This window comes from Quercus robur, chromosome 2, assembly GCF_932294415.1.
Source record: "Quercus robur chromosome 2, dhQueRobu3.1, whole genome shotgun sequence".
Classification (NCBI taxonomy): domain Eukaryota; kingdom Viridiplantae; phylum Streptophyta; class Magnoliopsida; order Fagales; family Fagaceae; genus Quercus; species Quercus robur.
The window spans coordinates 96,051,022-96,072,607 of record NC_065535.1 but is presented as its reverse complement, the minus strand read 5'-3'; the positions used below and the strand labels follow the sequence as shown (position 1 = coordinate 96,072,607).

At 35.3% G+C, this 21,586-nt stretch overlaps 1 protein-coding gene and 2 long non-coding RNA genes across 3 annotated transcripts; 2 read left to right on the top strand and 1 right to left on the bottom strand.

Moving 5' to 3' along the window:
• Window positions 1-4,581: 4,581 nt before the first annotated feature.
• LOC126707613 (uncharacterized) lies at window positions 4,582-5,167 on the bottom strand. The gene is made up of 2 exons (XR_007648995.1): window positions 5,067-5,167; window positions 4,582-4,932 (listed from the first exon to the last, which is right to left on the bottom strand). It is a non-coding gene; the product is annotated as an uncharacterized LOC126707613 (long non-coding RNA).
• A 349-nt stretch (window positions 5,168-5,516) lies between these two features.
• LOC126707612 (uncharacterized) lies at window positions 5,517-11,939 on the top strand. Its single transcript, XR_007648994.1, has 2 exons — window positions 5,517-5,613; window positions 11,589-11,939. It is a non-coding gene; the product is annotated as an uncharacterized LOC126707612 (long non-coding RNA).
• A 5,837-nt stretch (window positions 11,940-17,776) lies between these two features.
• LOC126716046 (G-type lectin S-receptor-like serine/threonine-protein kinase At2g19130) lies at window positions 17,777-19,587 on the top strand. The gene has a single exon (XM_050416951.1). It carries the CDS (start codon window positions 18,057-18,059, stop codon window positions 19,296-19,298), a length of 1,242 nt encoding a protein of 413 aa, XP_050272908.1. The 5' UTR covers window positions 17,777-18,056; the 3' UTR covers window positions 19,299-19,587.
• Window positions 19,588-21,586: the final 1,999 nt, after the last annotated feature.

The window sequence follows — 21,586 nt, the reverse complement described above, 5'->3', positions numbered from 1 at the left end:
ATTTGACAAAATAGAATTGATGGACTTGCCCTGGTGCAAGTCCGCCATATATCCTTTTGTTTAAAAAGTCTCGAGAATATCTTTTATGGGCTTTTTGAGTTATAACCTCTAAGGCCCATCACTCTAGCTTTGTAGTGATCAAATTCACATGGCCTGTGATTGGTTAATTTAGGTCCAAATAAGTAGCTTGATTATTTTAATGGACTGACCAGTGAGTGCTAGTCTTCAGTCTTTATTTTAGTCACAAGTTCGAGAAAACTGGAGCCTGAGTAAGCCCAACCAATCAGAACAAAACTTTAAAAAGACATAGAAGAGAACTTGATCATTTCTTTTTGCTTCCATTAGTGTTTTTTTAATGCTTGAAAGGTACTATTTGGAATCATGGATTGCTGATTAATAAGGTGTGCTGTCTGCAACAATTGCAAGATGGATGAGATGCAATTTATCAATCCCAAGGAATAGAACTATTGGCTGGGAACCATGCCTCCTGAAGTGAAGGTCACTAGTTTGAAATTGAATATTTCCTTTCCCCTTCCCTTAGTGTTAAAACTTAAAACTCATTTATAAATAATAATTAAAAACAAAAGAATAGAATTGCAATATAGTCATGATTAACCTAGTTAAGACAACTTGATTTCACATTCTATGTATTCTCATCACATTTGTTGAATTTATTTTACGCAATTACACTTTGGTAAAGTCCTCTTTGAGGCATTCCTACTTCCTAGACACATAGCCCTTAAACACGAAGTCAGATAACATTCTTGAGACTAAAGTGAGATGTAAAACCATATGGGCTTGTACTTACCAAGACTCGAATCCTACAAAACCCTTGGCTTCAAGGAGAAACCCTAGGTTAGAGGAGGAAAACTTTAATATAAAAATTATACTTAACATATTAATCTGTTGTTATTACATATTCATTTGCATTAAAGCTTCTAAATTAAGTGAGAATTTACAAAATAATTCACAAAGGAAAGGGGGATAGAAGATAGATAATGATAAGAATGAACACATAGGCATAAAAGATTAGGAGTTGTTGTACCTTTATGAAATATTTTCATTTTTAATATTCTTGTTTTCAACAGCCTGGAAAGAAAGTGAACACAAAGAGATCCTAATTTTCACTATAGAATAGACATAAATATAAATATATAGGAGAATGTTAATTATTATTAGGGTAAATTCTAGAAACCTACCTGAGGTTTGAGGAAATACCGACTAGGTCCATGAGATTTCAAAATTGACCACTTTAGTCCCTAAAGACAAATTTGTCCCTAATCACCGTTAGCCTCTGTTAACTTCTCTCTTCTCTCTCTTCACGGTAGCCTCTGTTAGCTCATCTTTCTCTCTCTCTCTCTCTCTCTCTCTCTCTCTCTCTCTCTCTCTCTCTCTCTCTCCCTCTGAAAATGCAAACTGAGCAAAGACAAACCCAAATCCAAAACACCCAGCAAACCCTCACTTTTTTTTGTTGAGAGCGGAGGCCCTTCAATGTCCAATGCCTCCATTTCCTTACCCTCTCAAGCCTCACCACATATCAACCCCTCTCTCTCTCTCCCTCCCTAAATAAAAATTGATCCAGAAAAAAAAAAAAAAAAAAACCAGAGCAAGAGAAAGAGAGAAAAAAAATGAAGCAGAGTTCACCTGAGGCGGTCTCATCGTCATCCTCTGCACCCGTCCAATCATCGTCATCCTCTGCCATAACCACCACCTCAGCCAACCACAACCACCACCTCAGCAACAAAACCCAAATCCAAAAAAACCCAACAAACCCACCATAGCACCACCATATCTTAACCCACAATGACCATTGGCCACAAAACTCAGCCAAATCCACAGCAACAAACCCAAATCCTTCAACAAAACTTAAATCCAAAAAACTTGTAGTAAACCCACCACTCCATCGGAACCCACAACCACCCCCACTGCAAATCAAACTCAGCCCACAAATCCATTACTTGAGACCACAACAACAAACCAAAACCATAAACCACCGTAGACCCACGCTCTGTGTGACCATCGCCAACCATCGCCAACCATTGCCTTCAAGAACGTCGCTACGGCGTTAGGCTTGGTGGAGAGTGGTGTGGAGGACCTAACTTGGCTGAACAAATTTGGAAAATTTGTGAAGGGATGGCGGATAAGAGAGGAGAGGTTAAACGAGAGAAACAGAGAAACAAAGGGATGAGGGGGAGAAAGAAAAATAAGTAACAGAAGTTTAACTCCGTTAGGATAAAATTGTCCTTATGGACTATAGTGGACAATTTTGAAATCTCATGGACCTGGTTGGTATTTCCTTAAACCTCAAGGTAGGTTTCTGGAATTTACCCTTATTATTATTATTTTTTTAAATCCATGTTTCAGTTTAAGAATTATACTATTTCTCTCTCCAAAGACTATGTATTTCTAGTTTCTACTACCTTTTTATTTATTTATTTTCTTACATTATTAATAATAAAAAATGGCAAACATTTTTTATGAAAGTATTTTAGACCTACAAGTTTAAGCTGAGAATCATGCTCTAATTAAAATTTGGGACATGGCTCTTACCTACCAATCACCTCTTTCAAACGGAAAAAGCTAGTGGGCCATTGGGTACAACCTTCTTGTAAATAAAAAAATAAATTTAAGAAAGAAAGTTAATGAGTCCCTGTAATATTTGAATCACATTGGCTTGAATCTTGAAGCTATATTGCCACAGAGAGAGAGAGAGAGAGAGAGAGAGAGAGAGAGATATAATCCAATATTTGTTGTACCACAATGGAAAAAACAAAATCTTTGCAATCAATCGAATTCTCTCTCTCTCTCTCTCTCTCTCTCTCTCTCTCTCTCTCTCTCTCTCTCTCTCTCTCTCTCTCTCTTTGCAGAATTTGATAAAATAGAATTGATGGACTTGCTTTGGTGGAAAGTCCCAATCAATCAAGAATATCTTTTAGGGGCTTATTCAGTTCTAACCTCTAAATGTGAAATGAGCAAGTTCATGTGGTTCATGATGTTGGGTCACAATTCCTCATCATCCAACTCTTCCAATGTCTACTAAACTACTCTAGAAGCTATAAATTCCACCACTGCGAACCCACAACATAGTACTCCATTTTGTTTTTTTGTTTGGTAAATAATTTCTTCTCTGTTTATTAACAATGACCGAGTCATGGGTCTTTGTATAGCCATCAATGAGTGCATATGGCATGTCTTGATGATATGATCACTCATTGTTTGTTGGTTGTCCACATTGTGCGTCAAGCCTTGATGATATGAACAAAAGGGAGAGCTTGTCAATATCAATTGATAGAAAGGGTAAAAGTCAAAAGTGATAATTGCACTTGAGTCTTGAATTTCCTGATGATATGGACAGAAGAGTAGAACAAAATAAATGGCTATAAAATTAGAAAAGGGTAAAAGTAAAGGTATTCATGAAGCCCACTTTATTCTCTAGTAAGCCATATATTTCCTAGGCATATCATTATTATGTGCAGTTAAAGAATATTATATAATATAAAATAAAATAAAAAGGAACATTGGAAATTTGATATGCAGAAGAACCAATTTGACTGAGTAAACGAATTAAATTTAGAGTTACAGTTCACAACTAGTTTTACACCCAATTTTAGAATTTGTTGAGATTGCAAATGGTAAATATTTTATGCTTACTACTATCTTGTGCAACCTATCATTTTTCATCGATTACACACAATTGTACAAGTTAGCCAAAACTTTGACAGCATTAATCCATCATTCTCAATAATTCAACATCGGGATAGTGAACGCTCAGACTATGTAAAATGACATGCGTATAACCCATCATTCTTAATCATGATGTTGCAACTGATAAAATGAGTCTAATATTTTTGTGTTCGATGTCAATCCCTATTTAGCATCCACTTTAGCATTTAACACCTTAAAAACTTATTTTATCTATTTTAATACACAATTTCACAACACACTTTGCATCAATATTCTTATTTTTTTCCATTAGCCAAACACTATTCATTATTTTATTAATTTCTTTATCTCTTCCTCTCTCTTTCTCTTTGCCACGAAACTCAACAAAAGAGATAAAATAATATTTTTTTTAAGCCTTCTTGCTAGGACTGATATTGGATCGAGTCGGGTCGGGTTTACTGTGACCCGAAACCCGACCCGATAGAAATCGGGTTTAACTGCCTTAAACCCAACCCGACTCGACCCGAAAAATCGGGTTTGTAATCAGGTCAGTTTTCCGGGTCTCGGGTCGGGTCTTGGGTTGGACACTTTTTTTTTAATAAAATTTTTTTTTTAAAAATGGAGGACTGATGCAATTGGAACTGTTAAAATTATACCAGGCCTGACAGAACTCCAAGGTAATAATTATAAGCCCAATTTTCCATACCAAAATCAAATAAGCCCAAAGAATAATTTTACTATCTAAGCCCAAAGAACCAAAACCTGCATATCTACAATTGGGCAACGGAAATTTCAAGGAATATTGGTAGATACAATTCAAGCATAGAGAGTCTGCAGGTTTAGAAACTTGCAGCCAAAACTCTCAACACATACACATCCTTATTCAACCAATATCTCCTAATAACTAGTACAGAAACCTGCTATCAACATTGCTGCTCCCATCAAAATAACCATCTGGGCTCCCAATGTTTTGATCAAAACAAGGATATAATTAAAAGAGAAAAGATTGAAGATTCACCTATTCAAGTCTGTGGCAGTAGCAGAATTGCCAGACATATTAAGATGAACTCTTAGGGAAAAAACAAAAAAACAGAAAAGAATATCTTGAAGTAAACCAAATAACACAAAAAGGGCCAACCCACAAACACAAACAAAGAAGAAATTTTTAGACATCTCCAGATCATTGAACATCAGAATTACAAGCTAAAGTTATTACAAAAGAGCTTCCATTTCCAAACTCCAAGTGAAAGTTGCTCCAATATTTTCCACCTACAGCACCAAGGGAGAAAAATCAATAATAAACAAGTCATTTAACAGAAGTCAAATTTCTAAGATATACTCATATCCCATTCAACATAACTAAGATCAAAACAACCAACCAGATCAAGAAAAACAATACTCACTAACAAGATCAGTCAAGATTTGTAACAGTGCTTGATGGTGAAGGTGATGCTGTTGAAGGTGAAGCTAACTTCGCTTTCAAAAAAGCTTCAAAACATTTTAGAACAACAATATATATTAAATTCCAACTAATGCACTAACAAGATATATTAAATTTCAGTTAAAACACAAGTTAATAAATTTGAAGAACATTACATTTTCCATAATCTTCAAATAGCTCAACATCATCCATGGCTTGTCGAAGATAAATTTGCACTGAAGATTGAAGCACTTGCAAAATTAGCTTCAATCTTCAGTGCAAATTTCGCTTTGACAAGCCATGGATGATGTTGAGCTATTTGAAGATTATGGAAAATGTAATGTTCTTAAAATTTATTAACTTGTATTTTAACTGAAATTTAATATATTTTGTTAGTGCATTAATTGGAATTTAATATATATTGTTGTTCTAAAATGTTTTGAAACTTTTTTGGAAGCGAAGTTAGCTTCACTTTCAGCAGCATCACCTTCACCATCAAGCACTGTTACAAATCTTGACTGATCTTGTTAGTGAGTATTGTTTTTCTTGATCTGGTTGGTTGTTTTGATCTTAGTTATGTTGAATGGGATATGAGTATTGTAAGGTTGAATTTATTCAACCATCTAATTGGCTTTATTCCGTGCCAAATTTGCTTGTAATTCAGCATTTAGTAACCCTGTATTTAGGTGGGTTTGTTGTAAGGGTAGTGAGTGAGTTAGAGTGAAGTTTGCTCAAGAGTGTGCAAGAAAACAGAGACTCGCGGCTGGGACTCGCGGGTGGACTCGCGGCTGCAAGCCGCCAGAAGCTGCACACGTGCCAAGCATGCTGGAAGATGAACAGTCATGCTAGCTGGAGCACTACAGGACAAAACAGGACAACTGGCCATACGGTTAACTCGCGACTGGATCTCGCGACTTGGTCAAGCCGCGAGGTCAAGCCGCGAGCCACCCCTGTTTTGCCAAAACCTGACGTTTCACATTCCTCTCCCACTCCAGTATAAATACCCCTTTAACCCACGATTGAAAGGGAGCTTCTAGAGAGAATTTTAAGAGAGAAACCCTAAAGAAAAACTAGATTGCTTCATCCACAATCTATACCTTAGAGTCTCTTCAAATTCCCTTACTCTCTTCCTCTCCATTGTCAAATCCTTGAGAGGCATTATACCAAACCTGGTTCTCACCATTATCATCTCTGTGAGACAGTTGTTTGGAGTTCTGGGAAGCAGTTAGGAAGGAGCCAATCTTCATTGGTTGATGCTACGGTCTAGTAGCGGAATCCGGGAAGCTAGAAAAGAAAAAGGTTCGGCGCAACCTCGTTGGAGCAAGAAGCTTGAAGGGCTTAGGTGCACTGGGTAGATTAGGCTTGGAGGGTCTATTGCTGTCCTTGTATCCCAATTGTATTTTCTAGTGGATTGATTACCGCTTGGAGGGCGGCAGAGAGGTTTTTCGCCGAGGACTTCGGTTTCCTCTTCGATAACACATCGCGTGTTGTCTTTGTGTTTGCATCTTCCTTCCTCTCTATCTTTGCCTTTATTTTATCTGCCGTGATTTTATTTTGTTATGGCTTAGATAGTTGTTTAACCAATTTCATATTATAGCATGTGTTAAGTTTTCGCACACTTGTTGTTTGACATATTGCTTGATTTGGTTAAGTTGTATTTTGGGGGTCTAAACGTTCAAAAGTGTTTTTAGACACGTTTTTGAACTTTCAATTGGTATTAGAGCGGGTACACTTGTTGTGGTTTAAATACCTAAGTGTGATCCTTGACCCCTTGTGTTTATTTGCCATGGATTGTGCTTTGTATGACTCTTTGCATGATTTGGTTGGTGATGAATGTAACATGCCACGTGTTTGTGAAAATGCCTCTATGAGTGTTAATCCTCATAAGTGTGATGACATGTTATTTGAATCCATGGGTGTTGTTGACAAACTCTTGAAGAAAAATGCTAAGAAGTTTCAAAAGAATTTGAGCAAGTTATTTTGTGAAAAGGATGATTTGATTGCTAAGCTCAATGAATCCAACAAATTGGTTGAGAAATATGAAAAACTTGCTGAAATTTCTCTTGAAAAGCTGAAAGAGTTTGAATGTTTGAATATGGACTTGGATGCTAAACTTGTTTTGTCTAACAAACTTGTTGATGATCTTAAATGTGAAAATGAGTCTCTTAAGATGCATGCCAAGTGTTTGATTGCTGAACCCATTGATAAAATGGATGATAATATGTGTTGCAATCATGTTGTGGTACCCGATCTTGTGACTAATGTGTATTCTACCTCTAAGGACAAATCGGTGTACGTTCCTCCACACAAAAGAAATCAAAATGTGGAGAGAAAGACTGTTAAGTCAAAGCCTCTGTTTAAGTCTCAACCTAAGGCTTTGGATGGATCTAAGTTTGTTCCAACTTGCCACCATTGTGGTGTGATTGGTCATATAAGACCTCAATGTCATAAGTTGAAGATGGAACAAAATCATATTGCTAGATCCCTTCCCAAAAGGCCTAGTGGACCTAAACACATTGTGTGTCACCATTGTGGTGCATTTGGTCATCTAAGACCTCAATGCTCTAAGTTTCATGCTTTTAAAAGAATCAAAAGAAAAGAAAAACTTGAGCTTCTTGGAAGTTGTGCTAAAAAGGATAAACCGGATGTTAGTGATAATAGCATGTTGTTAAAGAAAGTGTTTAATGCTCTTAGCTCCTTGTCTATGTGCATCTCCGGTTCTCATTCTTCCAACCCTCGTCTCACTTCTCATGAGACACTCATTCCAAACAATTGTTCTGTTTGGATGAGGAAGGGTTCCTATGGTTGAGCTTTTGTTCCTTTGGTCCTTGATCTAATTCTTTCGATCTTTGTAGGACCCTTCTTGCATTAGATGCTTCATTGTCATGCATTTGTGCATCATGCATATCTTTATATGCATTGTTTTGTTTTTGTTTTGATCTTACTTTTATGTCTTTGGTTTGTGTGTGTAAAAATCCAAAACCACATAAAAAGTAGAAAATCAAAAAGTTTGATCGACGTTGTTGAGTTTTGTCTCAAGATTTGTTTTGCCTTGTACCTTTGTGCTAATGGCTTTGTGCATTTTCGAGCATTGCTTGTTTCTTTGCACTCATATCACTGTGGGAGAAATCTTGAAATCTATGTGATTGTTGTAAATAGATCTTCAAACTTGTCATGAATGATTAGTGAATGGTTATGTTGATCTTGAAACTTGCATAGACTTGTGTCTATATATCTTCCCACTCTTTATTTTTGTTTTTGCTTAGAAGAGCTCACCAAATGTAAATCTCCAAATGAAAAGAGATATTGAGCTGCAAAAGTCTGTCGCACATTCTAGTATTCGACTAGGAAAAAGGGTAAGCGACCTTATATTAAAGAGAATGTTTATTCAAAAAGCCAAAGGCTTGTTCATTAAAGTGAAATATCAAATATCACTCTCACAATGAGAGGTGATTGTCTCAAGAGATCAAAATGATCAAATGTTATGGAGTCAAATGTAAAGCTCCAAAATATGTTATCAAGTTTTGTGGGAGGTCATATATACATATTTCTATAATTGAGATGGATCACTTGATCTAGTGCTAATTGTGTATGCCTTGGTTGAATTGATCATTGAAACTTCACATTAGACTAAGGACTATCTCTTTGTTGATATCCACACACAACACACAAGTTTATGTTCAATAAATGCCATATTCATTTGTGTGATTGTACTTGATGAAATGTGTTTTCACATGCTCAATCTTTGTTAATTCAAGCGCAAAAAGATTTTTGAGTGTTTTAGGTGTTTTTGGAAAGTTTTTTTGTTAAAAAAATATGAAATTTTTCAAGAATCCCAGTTTTGCCCTGTTTTGGCGACTCAGTCGCGGGTAAGTCAAGTCGCGAGACTCAGTCGCGTCTTCGCGGGTCATTTTTGGCAACTTGTTCGCGAGTGGAAGGTCCAGTCGCGAGGGTTACTCAGAGATTTTGGCGGCTCAGCTCGCGACTCTCTCGCGGGTAGACCCTCCAGTCGCGAAAAACACTTAGAAAATTTTTCAAAATTTTATCTTTGAGTGTTTTGGCGGCTTGCCCTGGCGACTTAACTCAGTCGCGAAAATCGCGTATTTTGCATATTGAGGGTTATTTTCAAAGTTGTTTTCCAAAATTTTTTCATTTTTCCCTCCTGCATCATTCTCTTTGTTCTTACCTTCATCTCTTACCCTCGTTTCTCCTTGACCCTTTGTCTATTCCTGACAAAAAGGGGGAGAGTATACTCTAAAGAGTATGTCGGAGTGTTTTGTCATTTCTATATGACTTTTGTGCACATCCTTAGGGGGAGAAATTCTATTTCTCATGCACATTTGTAGGGGGAGAGATATTCCATAGGGGAGATGCATATACCAAGGGGGAGAAGACATTGTGTTAACTAGAAAACCTTGTTCTGTTTGTTTTCTTGTTGGCTTTATGGTACTTTGTGTTATGCTTTGGTGTTCTCATTGCATCATGTTTGTGCTTTGGACAAGCATATATCCCTATGTTATTATGCTTCATTGAATGCATGTTCAGATGATCATTTGCTACTTGTTATACTTGTCATTTATTACTTGCTTTACCTTGAGGGTCTAATGTGTTTTGTGCAAGTGTTTCAGGGTACAAGTATATATATGTTCCAAGTGCATCACAGCTTCTCATCACTTTGAAGGGGAGAAATTTTAAACACTTTTAGTTTATATTGTTTAAGTTTTTATTCAATATAATGTGTTTGTACCCATGTGCTTTTGTAAGCTTTTAGGGTAAATGTTTTATGCATAGTTTGTAGGCTTTATGGTATGTACCTTGCTTAAGTGCAGCCTTTATGCTATGTTGAAATCAGTACTTTAATCTAAATGTTCTGCATTTTGGTTTATGTACTGTCACTCTTGTGCCCTTGTAGGATTGTTCCTAGATGCATATGCCTTGTGTGCTATGCATTGGTTGAGTGTTGAGCATACAAGTGTCTTGCCTTGTGCTTGTTAACTTGTATGTCCTTGTGTTCATTCCAAGTGTGAATGAGCACTGTGATCACTACCTTATGGTGTTCACTTGGTTGATCAAGCCATGGTTTGTTTATTAACTCCATCTTTGCTTGATCACATATTGCCTGTTTCATATGCATTTATAATTTTCTGCTTACAATGATCATGGTGTATTGTTGTGTTTCAGGAGTATTGTGTTCATATGATTCAAGTGCTTCACAGCTTCTAGAGTTAGGTGTGAGTGAGTTTTGTTCAACCGTTCCCAACTCACATGTTAAGTCTAGAGTCTGTTTTAGGGTTTTGTCACGGAATAGCCAAAGGGGGAGATTGTAAGGTTGAATTTATTCAACCATCTAATTGGCTTAATTTCGTGCCAAATTTGCTTGTAATTCAGCATTTAGTAACCCTGTATTTAGGTGGGTTTGTTGTAAGGGTAGTGAGTGAGTTAGAGTGAAGTTTTCTCAAGAGTGTGCAAGAAAACAGAGACTCGCGGCTGGGACTCGCGGGTGGACTCGCGGCTGCAAGCCGCCAGAAGCTGCACACGTGCCAAGCATGCTGGAAGATGAACAGTCATACTAGCTGGAGCACTACAGGACAAAACAGGACAACTGGCCATACGGTTAACTCGCGACGGGATCTCGCGACTTGGTCAAGCCGCGAGGTCAAGCCGCGAGCCACCCCTGTTTTGCCAAAACCTGACGTTTCACATTCCTCTCCCACTCTAGTATAAATACCCCTTTAACCCACGATTGAAAGGGAGCTTCCAGAGAGAATTTTAAGAGAGAAACCCTAAAGAAAAACTAGATTGCTTCATCCACAATCTATACCTTAGAGTCTCTTCAAATTCCCTTACTCTCTTCCTCTCCATTGTCAAATCCTTGAGAGGCATTATACCAAACCTGGTTCTCACCATTATCATCTCTGTGAGACAGTTGTTTGGAGTTCTGGGAAGTAGTTAGGAAGGAGCCAATCTTCATTGGTTGATGCTACGGTCTAGTAGCGGAATCCGGGAAGTTAGAAAAGAAAAAGGTTCGGCGCAACCTCGTTGGAGCAAGAAGCTTGAAGGGCTTAGGTGCATTGGGTAGATTAGGCTTGGAGGGTCTATTGTTGTCCTTGTATCCCAACTGTATTTTCTAGTGGATTGATTACCGCTTGGAGGGCGGCGGAGAGGTTTTTCGCCGAGGACTTCGGTTTCCTCTTCGATAACACATCGCGTGTTGTCTTTGTGTTTGCATCTTCCTTCCTCTCTATCTTTGCCTTTATTTTATCTGCTGTGATTTTATTTTGTTATGGCTTAGATAGTTGTTTAACCAATTTCATATTATAGCATGTGTTAAGTTTCCGCACACTTGTTGTTTGACATATTGCTTGATTTGGTTAAGTTGTATTTTGGGGGTCTAAACGTTCAAAAGTGTTTTTAGACACGTTTTTGAACTTTCAAGTATATCTTAGAAATTTGACTTCTGTTAAATGACTTGTTTATTATTGATTTTTCTCCCTTGGTGCTGTAGGTGGAAAATATTGGAGCAACTTTCACTTGGAGTTTGGAAATGGAAGCTCTTTTGTAATTACTTTAGCTTGTAATTCTGATGTTCAATGATCTGGAGATGTCTAAAAATTTCTTCTTTGTTTGTGTTTGTGGGTTGGCCCTTTTTGTGTTATTTGGTTTACTTCAAGATATCCTTTTCTGTTTTTTTGTTTTTTCCCTAAAAGTTCATCTTAATATGTCTGGCAATTCTGCTACTGCCACAGACTTGAATAGGTGAATCTTCAATCTTTTCTCTTTTAATTATATCCTTGTTTTGATCAAAACATTGGGAGCCCAGATGGTTATTTTGATGGGAGCAGCAATGTTGATAGCAGGTTTCTGTACTAGTTATTAGGAAATATTGGCTGAATAAGGATGTGTATGTGTTGAGAGTTTTGGCTGCAAGTTTCTAAACCTGCAGACTTTCTATGCTTGAATTGTATCAACTAATATTCCTTGAAATTTCCGTTGCCCAATTGTAGATATGCAAGTTTTGGTTCTTTGGGCTTATTTGATTTTGGTATGAAAAATTGGGCTTATAATTATTACCTTGGAGATCTGTCAGGCCTGGTATAATTTGAACAATTCCAATTGCATCAGTCCTCCATTTAAAAAAAAAATTTAAAAAAAAAAAAAAAAAGTGTCCAACCCGAGACCCAACCCAAGACCCCAAAAACTGACCCGGTTACAGACCCGATTTTTCGGGTCGGGTTGGGTTTAAGGCAGTTAAATCCGATTTCTATTGGGTTGGGTTTCAGGTCACAGTAAACCCGACCCGATCCGACCCAATATCAGTCCTAGTTTCAAAGGGCCCCATGTGTGATTAAAACGCCCTCTCTTTACAGTTTACAGTCCAATCAAATGCAACTTTCAATCAATAGAAGTCCAACAAAAGAAAAAAAAGTGGAATGAAGATTTTTCTTTTTTCCAAAGTAAAAGAGCCGTGTAGATTGAAGCCAATCACAAGACTACAAAGTCACAGGGATTGTGCCTTGTAGCTTAAATTGTCATGGGTTCTATAGATATAGGAAATTATCATTTCTTCTAGATTTTTTTTTTCTCATTTTTCCATTTTTGGGAGGTAGCAAATTATAGGAAATTTAACGGAAATCATCTCAAACCAAAAGCTAAATCCAAAGGACCCTTGGAAGATTAGTGTGCATCACTTCTGATTTTGTACTTGATTTATGTGAAAAGATAACAAAGTAGTTAGGCCAAAAAGTTTTATTAAAAAAAAAAAAAAATCTACAAGATGGAATGTTCTTAATGGGATTTGGATTTTGGAGTTTTTTTTTTTTTTTTTTTTTTTTTTTTTTTTTTTTGAAATTGGCCTAAAGCACGTGAAAACTCAAGGGATTTTTAAAGTATATGAAAATTTTTGTGAAATGAGTATTTTGTGTCATCAACATGTCTCCCCTACAGTAAAAAAGGCAAGATACCAAGTCAATTTGCGTGTTGTCAGGGGGAAAGAAAATTTAACCCAACGAAAAAAGAAATTGACTGCAAAGACTCCTACTCCTATCGGAATGAAGGATGATTGAATAAAGATGAAGCCAAAGACTTGGTAAATTATTGTGTTTGTCCAAAAAGTAAGAGTATGAAAGCTCTCATTGTTTGGTTATTCCCACTTTAATTTTCTGGAAAACTGAAGACCGAAGACAAGTGGAAACCATGGAAATTTCATGAAAGAAGACCTCTCAATCTGTGCATGAATGATAATTATTAAATTTGCATGAATTTCATTTTGATACTGCTATCACATGAATGAATTGATGAGGTTTATTGTGCATGTATTCAGGTACAGGCAATGAAAAAAGTGATGAGAAACCTTTGTCAATTCTCTCTCCTTTAATTATTCTTTCTTAAAAAGGAATGTTTCATTTTTTTCATGCTTTCTAAAATAGGAAGGAGCTTTGCATGAATGACTGGGATGAGCTTTATCGATTATTGGCTATGAGTTGGATTTCATTACAGGTTAATGGAAAAGATGAGGATCAAAAGAAAGTCAATTATTCATAATATGAAAATGATTTGACAAGAGATTTTATTTGAGATATGTGTAGCCCTAGCCCCCACAATGCATTACATCAAATAGAAAAATCAAGTGATATACTTTTGCGTGTGTAAACATTATTCATAAGATCTACGGTCACCAAAAAACAAATTATAGGAAATCATCTCAAACCAAAAGCTAAATCCAAAGGGCCCTTGGAAGATTAGTGTGCATCACTGCTGATTTTGTGTACTTGATTTATATGAAAAGATAACAAAGTAGTTAGGCCAAAAAGTTTTATTAAAAAAAAAAAAAAATCTACAAGATGGAATGTTCTTTATGGGAGATTTGGATTTTGGAGTTTTTTTTTTTTTTTTGAGAAACCGGTCTAAAGTATGTGATTTCTAAAGTATGTGAAATGAGGATTGCGTATCGTTAACATGTCTCCCCTAGTAAAAAAGGCAAGGTACCAAGTCAATTTGCGTATTGTCAGGGGCAAAAGAAAATTTAACCCAACAAAAAAAGGAATTAACTGCAAAGACTTCGGCTCCTACTCCTATCAAAATGAAGGATGATTGACAAGACTTATAATACTAACACTTATAAAAGGACCTAATATTTGTAAGAAATACTAATAAGACTCATAAACCGAAAACTCGCTCGCTAATTGACTGATGGCTTATGACTGAAATGTCAAATTTATTTATTAAGTATGGAAGGTGTTGACATACAATTATTTGTGAACATATTGCAAATAAAACTAAGAGACGTACATATTCGCCGATGAAATGTCAAATGTCTCCATCTGCTAATTTCTCACAGGAGGCCAATCTAGGGTACCTTTGTGCTGTCACAGCATGTTGATGATTTCCTAAACAACAAGCTAGACTCTAGCTTAAAAAGAACCGGTTAGAAATTTCCATGGCTAAAGCATTTTTTTTCCTTCTAAAAAATTGTGTCGGTGGGAGTAGTAATGAATAAATTGCAGAGTACTGTGTGATTGAGATTTGAGAAGTAACTTTTCTGCAGATAAGTTGATGAACTTGGTTGTTGAATTTGCAGATGGAAAAGACGTAACAAAAGGATGAACCAAAAAAAAAAAAAAAAAAGAAAAAAAAAAAGAAAAAAGGAGAAGAAGAAGACGAACGTAAAGAGAAGGAAGAAAAAGACAAAAGGAGAGAAGATGACAAAACCCAAAAAAGAAAGAAAGTTGCAACTTGCAATGGAGTATTTCAGTAGAGCTTCTAGAAATTCAAATGAAATTATTACCAAGTGTAGGCAATGATGTTAGGAAATTCGTAAAGAAAAAATTCTGGAGTGAGAGAGGCAATGCTTGATTTTAATTTTTCAGTGATTGTTAATTTCATATCAAAGACTTCAAAACTCTTTTTTTTTTTTTTTTTAATTTATTTATATTTGAAAATACATATAAAAAGAAATTTAATTGCCATTAGTAAATTGACGCTTTTATATATATATATATATATATATATATTTTTTTTTTTTCATTTTCAAATTCCTTCATGGATGTAGTAAATAGGCTATCGAAGGATTAACATTTCTGTAGCTACTATCAACATTTGGAATAAATATTACTATTAGCTTTCATTACAAACAACAAAGCTTAGCATAGCCAAGTGGTTGATACTTAACTTTGCTAATCCAATTTGAGAGGTTATGTTCCTGACAAAAACAATCACAATCAATTTTTTACCAAATTTTCTCACCTCTCGCCACTAATTCTCTCTCCTTGTGGCCCAAAAATTTTCTAAATTTCGGCAACATAGTTGCTGAAATTCCAAGTTCCTCCATTTACTGTTCCTCTCATATTTCGGCAACTAAATTGTCACAATTGCAATTTTTTTCTCTCCTAATTTCAGCAATGATATTGCCACAATTCTTTTTTTTTTTTTTTCTCTGTCACATCATATCTCTCTCCTTTCTCTTACCTTTTTTTCTCAGAATTTTGGAAATGGCATTAACGAAATTTATATCACTTCTCATTTTCTAAATAAATTTGAACAGAACCCATATCACAAATAAACATCATTTTATACTATATTCAGCCAAAAGACTCCCTACTTTTAAGCAATTTATGTTTTCATTTTGGATTTTTGTAAAGGTACCGCTTTCATCAAAGAAAAAAAGAAAAAGAAAAGAAAGAGAGAGACCAAAGTCAAGTTTTCATATTAGCATGGGCAATCCAAGATACTCAGTCACAAACCACAATCGTAATATTTTGAAGCTTTCTTCCCATTTGAATGGGGTAAGACTTGGCAAAATTTTAGTAGTAAATAAAAAAGTAATACCAATAGCAAGTTCAGATAAGAACCAATATAAATTTCACAATTCAGTTATTATAAAAAATGTTGTCAAATATTTTTTTTCTAAATAGTATTTCTCATAAAGATACAGCAAAAAAGATCATAACAGATAAAATAATGTGTGGGGTGACACTCCCTTATTGGTGTGATGGCTCATTGCATGAATTCCTATTGGCTGGATGAAATTTCATTTAGGTAAAGTTACCTAACCCAATTATTAAACTTAAGAGGGTTTATCAAAAAATTATTATTAAACTTAAGAGGTAAACCACATTGTTTATGTACAAAAATTTGAGATCGTTACTTCCACAATATTTTCACAAACAAAATCCTAACCTAGGTGATTAGTTTTATTGCATGTAATATGATCCCAATACTTAAATTACTTTTTTGTCTACCAGTAACCGTCAATAACAATCTACTACTTAAGATTTATAAGTGTTAATATAATATTTATCCATAAATTTTAACAACATGATGAGCTTAGATAAAGATGGAAAAACACCCACAAGGGGAGGACACCTATTTGATAAAAGTGCATGCAAAGATGAGGACACCCATAAAAGAAGCACGTGCAAAACGCGTGTAATGAGCCTAGTGTATTTATAAAGATATGACACTATGGCAGTAAGTTTAGGCTGCCATAAACAACCCCACCTCCTTTGTCACGTGATGTATGTGAGTGTGGGATTTATTTAATATTATTTTTTCCTCTTTTTTTTTTTTTTATATCATCCTTATATTTTTTTTTTTGGCACTATTTCTTTTTTTTTTTAATTAACTTTTTTAATTTTGGAGGGCATTTTTTTTTTTCCATGAACTTGTCCAAAGTTTATATTCTTTGATAAATCTTGCTTGGACTTTTTTTTTTTTTTAAGTAACCATTTTTTTGTTGTTGAAAATTTAATATTTCAACGGTCCTCCTTTTGTAACTAATTCCTATATATAGGATCTTTTGAAAAAAAAAAAAAAAAAAAGAGGAGGTACTTCTAGAGACCAACTTTTGTAACCGGTACTTAATCAAATCTTTCTACCAAAAAAGAAAAAAAGATCTGCAATAGCAATATGGCGCAAAGAAGAAGCCAAAAGCAGGAAATCTGTGCCACCACAAGCAAGGTGTCATGGTCTCATTTTGCTATACTCCTCCTCATCATGTCAGTACTCAAAGCCCATCTCGCCACTGCATCTGATACAATTTACCTAGGCCAATTTCTTGCATGGAACCAGACCCTTACTTCCAACAGTGGAATTTTTGAAATGGGTTTCTTCAAACCGGGTAAGGCTCTTCACTATAAACTAGGCATATGGTATAAAATGATAGCAGAGTTTACAGTGGTTTGGGAAAAAAATATAATATACTCAGACTCGGACCCAGCCTCTATGGCACTAGAACTTTATAAAGATGGACTACGGGTAACACAAAAAGGAGTTGGAGGTGATTATCTTGTGTCTTATTCTAATTCTACCATGCATTTTGGTAGGGGTGCTTCTTGACAACGGAAATTTTATCCTAAGAAATAAATTAGATGATATTGTACTGTGGCAGACTTTTGAGGAAGCAACTGATACGTGGCTGCCAGGGGCCAAGCTGTGGTTTGGTTTCAATACGATTAGTACAGAAACTAATATGTTACTGTCACCTAGTCGGTGGTTCTCTGCAGATTTAGAATTAGAACAAAATGGAACGGGTCACTTGGTACTATGTTATTGGAGTCCCAATGAAATGATAACTGATAGTTATAAATATGGAGGGAATCTGTCTTGGAAGGAATTGACCAAGCAATACATATATACATCACATGTTTCCAATATGAATGAAAGCTATTTTATATATTATGTTGTTTCTCCTTACACATTCGCAAGATTTGTTTTGAATAGCATCGGGGAGCTAATTCTCTATGTATGGGATGAGGATTTACACCGATGGAATTTGGTTTGGAAGGCACCTCAGCAACGTTGTGAGATTGCGGGTTTCTGCGGGGAGTATGGCATCTGCAATCAACAGAATGGATCTCTTTGTAATTGCCCGAAAGGTTTTAGACCAAGATATTCAAGAAATTGGGACTTATATGACTATGAAGGAGGGTGTGAGAGAATAACTCCTCTACAATGCTCAGATGACAAGTTCCTCACAATGCACAACGTGCTCTTTCCAGAAATATCACATCTTCCAGCAGTAAAAAATGTTGAAGAATGCAAATTAAACTGTTTAAGTAGCTGTCATTGTGTTGCTTACTCTTATAATAATGGGTGTTCAATTTTCAAAGGAACACCTATATATCTACAACCTTCTTCTGGTAATGAGTTAGGTGGAGATTTTCATATTCGCATTTCAGCATCTGAGCTAGTGGGAAGTAAAACCAATATGTTGAAAAAAGCAGCTTGGATTGTTGGAATTCTCGATGTACTCATTCTTCTCATTTCCATTGGATTGGCAATTATTCGGAGCAGACAATCCACTGTTGTACTGGAAGAAGTACATATTTCTTTGATTTTGTTCAAGTATCGAGATTTACAAAGAGCAACAAGAAAGTTCTCCCAAAAACTTGGGGAGGGTGGTTTTGGTTCTGTTTTCAAAGGGACATTACCAAATTCAACAACTATCGCAGTGAAGAAAATAAGAAGTCTAGATCAAGGTGAGAAGCAATTCCGTGCAGAAGTTAGCACACTTGGAGCAATCCAGCATGTTAATCTTCTTCGCCTTCGTGGTTTTTGTGTAGAAGCTTCAAAAAGATTTCTTGTCTATGATTACATGCCAAAAGGTTCTCTAGAATCCCATTTGTTCCAAAACACTTCAAAGATTTTGGATTGGAAGACAAGATATCAAATTGCGATTGGGATTGCTAAAGGGTTGGCTTACCTTCATGGTAACTGCAGAGATTGTATCATGCATTTTGACATCAAACCTGAGAACATATTGTTGGATGCTGAATATAATCCAAAAGTGGCTGATTTTGGTCTTGCAAAAATAATTGGACGGGACTTCAGTCGTGTGTTGACCACCATAAGGGGAACTAGGGGCTATCTAGCACCAGAATGGATTTCAGGTGAAGCTGTTACTCCAAAAGTTGATGTTTTCAGTTATGGGAAGCTTCTTTTCGAGATAGTATCTGGTAGGAGAAATATGGACATGCTAGATGGTGATGATGAAGAGATACGTATCTACTTTCCATCTCGTGTTGCAATTGCGATAAACAAAGGGGAAGACCTTCTGACACTACTAGATCACAAATTAGAGGGAAATGCCATCATGGAAGAGCTAACTAGAGCCTGTAAAGTTGCTTGTTGGTGCATTCAAGATGATCCAAGGGATAGACCAACTATGGGCCAAGCAGTTCAAATTCTTGAAGGAGTGATGCAAGTGGACTTGCCTTAAATTCCTCTATATTTCCAACGCCTTTCAGAAAATCCAATGGTAGCGATTGTTTCTCAAGAGATTGAGACTTCTTCAAGTTCATATTGATGGGCACAAGGTACTGTCTTAACTTTGTCTTTACAATCAGTGCACTCTTTGTAGTCAAAATAATGCTAGTCGTTCCTTTAATCTACTGCAAACTATGATAAAAGGTCACTGTTGTTAGAAGCTAAGGAGCCAAGTGCATAAAAACAAATGTGATTTCGACCATCATGGTGCCAAAAGCAATAAAGTGTGCTTCTTTGTTTCTCTTTTGGAGGCTATTTTTCGTTGGAGACAGTTTTTTGTCTTCTGTTTTGTACCTGGTATCCAAAAAAAATATTTTTTAAAAAAATGTGGCCAAGTGCATGTAGGTGCCTCTGCCTGTGACAATTTGTTTGTTGTGTATTTGTTGAAAGACCATGAGAAAACGTGTGAATGATATTTTAGTATAATTGTTTCAAAAGGAGCTTAAAAGTTTTTTTTTAAATAGAATATAAAAATAGTCACTAGCTCATTGTCGATTTTTTAGACCATTTTTAACATACCATTCTTTCTTCTATTTTCCATGAAATCTGCAAATGATTTTGCCTCATCTTTGCAATCAATCTTTCACCAAACTCTTTGGTCAAAAATAAAGAATTTATCATAAAACAGTAAAAGCTTTAAGAGCTCCCAAAACCATGCTCAATTTATTCTTTTCGATAGTACATTAGCTCCAGAATGTTAATATTAATATTCAAAACATTACAATAGAATTGAAATGATGTTCATATTACCCAAAAAAAAATACAAAATAAAGAGGATTTTTTTTTTTTTTTTAGAAGAAAAATAAAGAGGAATCTAATTGTAAGAGATACACACACAAATACTCTTGCTGCTTGTTCAACACCAAATAGGGGACTAAATTAAGTTATTAATCCATTCTTATCTATATATATCTAAAATCTGAAGCGTAGCATTTAATGTTGCTACACTCCAGTTGAGCTACATCAGCGTTCACATCATTATCTTTTTTATTTTCAATTTTCCTATAATTTTTTTAACATTACTCATTCACTCATTTATTTTAATATTTACACTTTCTCAAACCTTTCTCTCTTTCTTACCTTTTCATCTCTCCACTACCCTCTACCTTAATTTCACTCTTACTCTTTCATTTTATCTTCCTTTATTTTGTCTCTTCTTATTCTTACTCTCTTATTATAAATTTTTTATTTTCTCTTCCATTTTATGCATAATTTCCTCTTTAAAAAAAAGTTCTCTCTCTCTCTCTCTCAATTTTTTGGTAGATTTTTTTTTGTTAATTTTTGAGCCTTTATGATTATTTAGTGTAATTTTTGGTCCAATTTACAAATGGTTTGATAATTTATGCACGATACAAGCTTCAAATGATAATTTCTATCTTTTTTGTTTGTTGCAACATGGTATCTCCAATGCAAAACTCATGAATATTAAAATTTCAGGTTCATGGGGGCTCAAGCGGTATTGGTACATTTGCAATTTGGATAACTAAATACTATGGAGCAAGTGTTTGTTATGGCAGGTCCAATATCACTTTTCTTCTAATGCATAAGTTTGGTTTCCAAGTATTCATATAGTTTTAGATTGTGATTGGCAAGGAATGATGAAAAATTAGTTGTTTGCAAGGATCTTGGGGCTAATGTGTGCATCAATTACCAGACAAAGGACTTTGTTAAAAGGGTGAAGGAATAAACAAGTGGAAAATGTATTTTCTTTAATATTAAAACCTTCGTTTTCCTTATTGTTTGTAGAGATTGATGTTTTTCATTATTAGGTGATAAACAAAAGAACAACTAACTAAATGTTTAATGGAAAGAGTTGATATTATTCTGGATCATATTGGACCATCCTACTTAAAATTTTATAGAAATTGATGTTTTTCATTATTCTTTTGTGCAATGATTTGTTATGTGATATAAAAGAATAGCTAACTAAATGTTCAATGGTAGGAGTTTATGTTATTCTGGACCATATTGGAGCATCCAGCTTAATGCAAAACCTTGAGAGCTTAAATTTTGATGGGAGGTTTTTTATTATTGGAACAATGAGTGGCTTTGTTGCAATATTTCTATCATGATCATGACAAAAATATATTGCAATATGGGAAGGAAAACATGACATCTAAAATGTAGCTCTTTGTGTTGGAATGTACAATCAATGTAAACCGAGCTGTATTATATAGATATTAGGTAAACTTACTGACCAACAATGCTTTTTTCTTTTTCTTTTCTTTCTTTTTTTCCTTC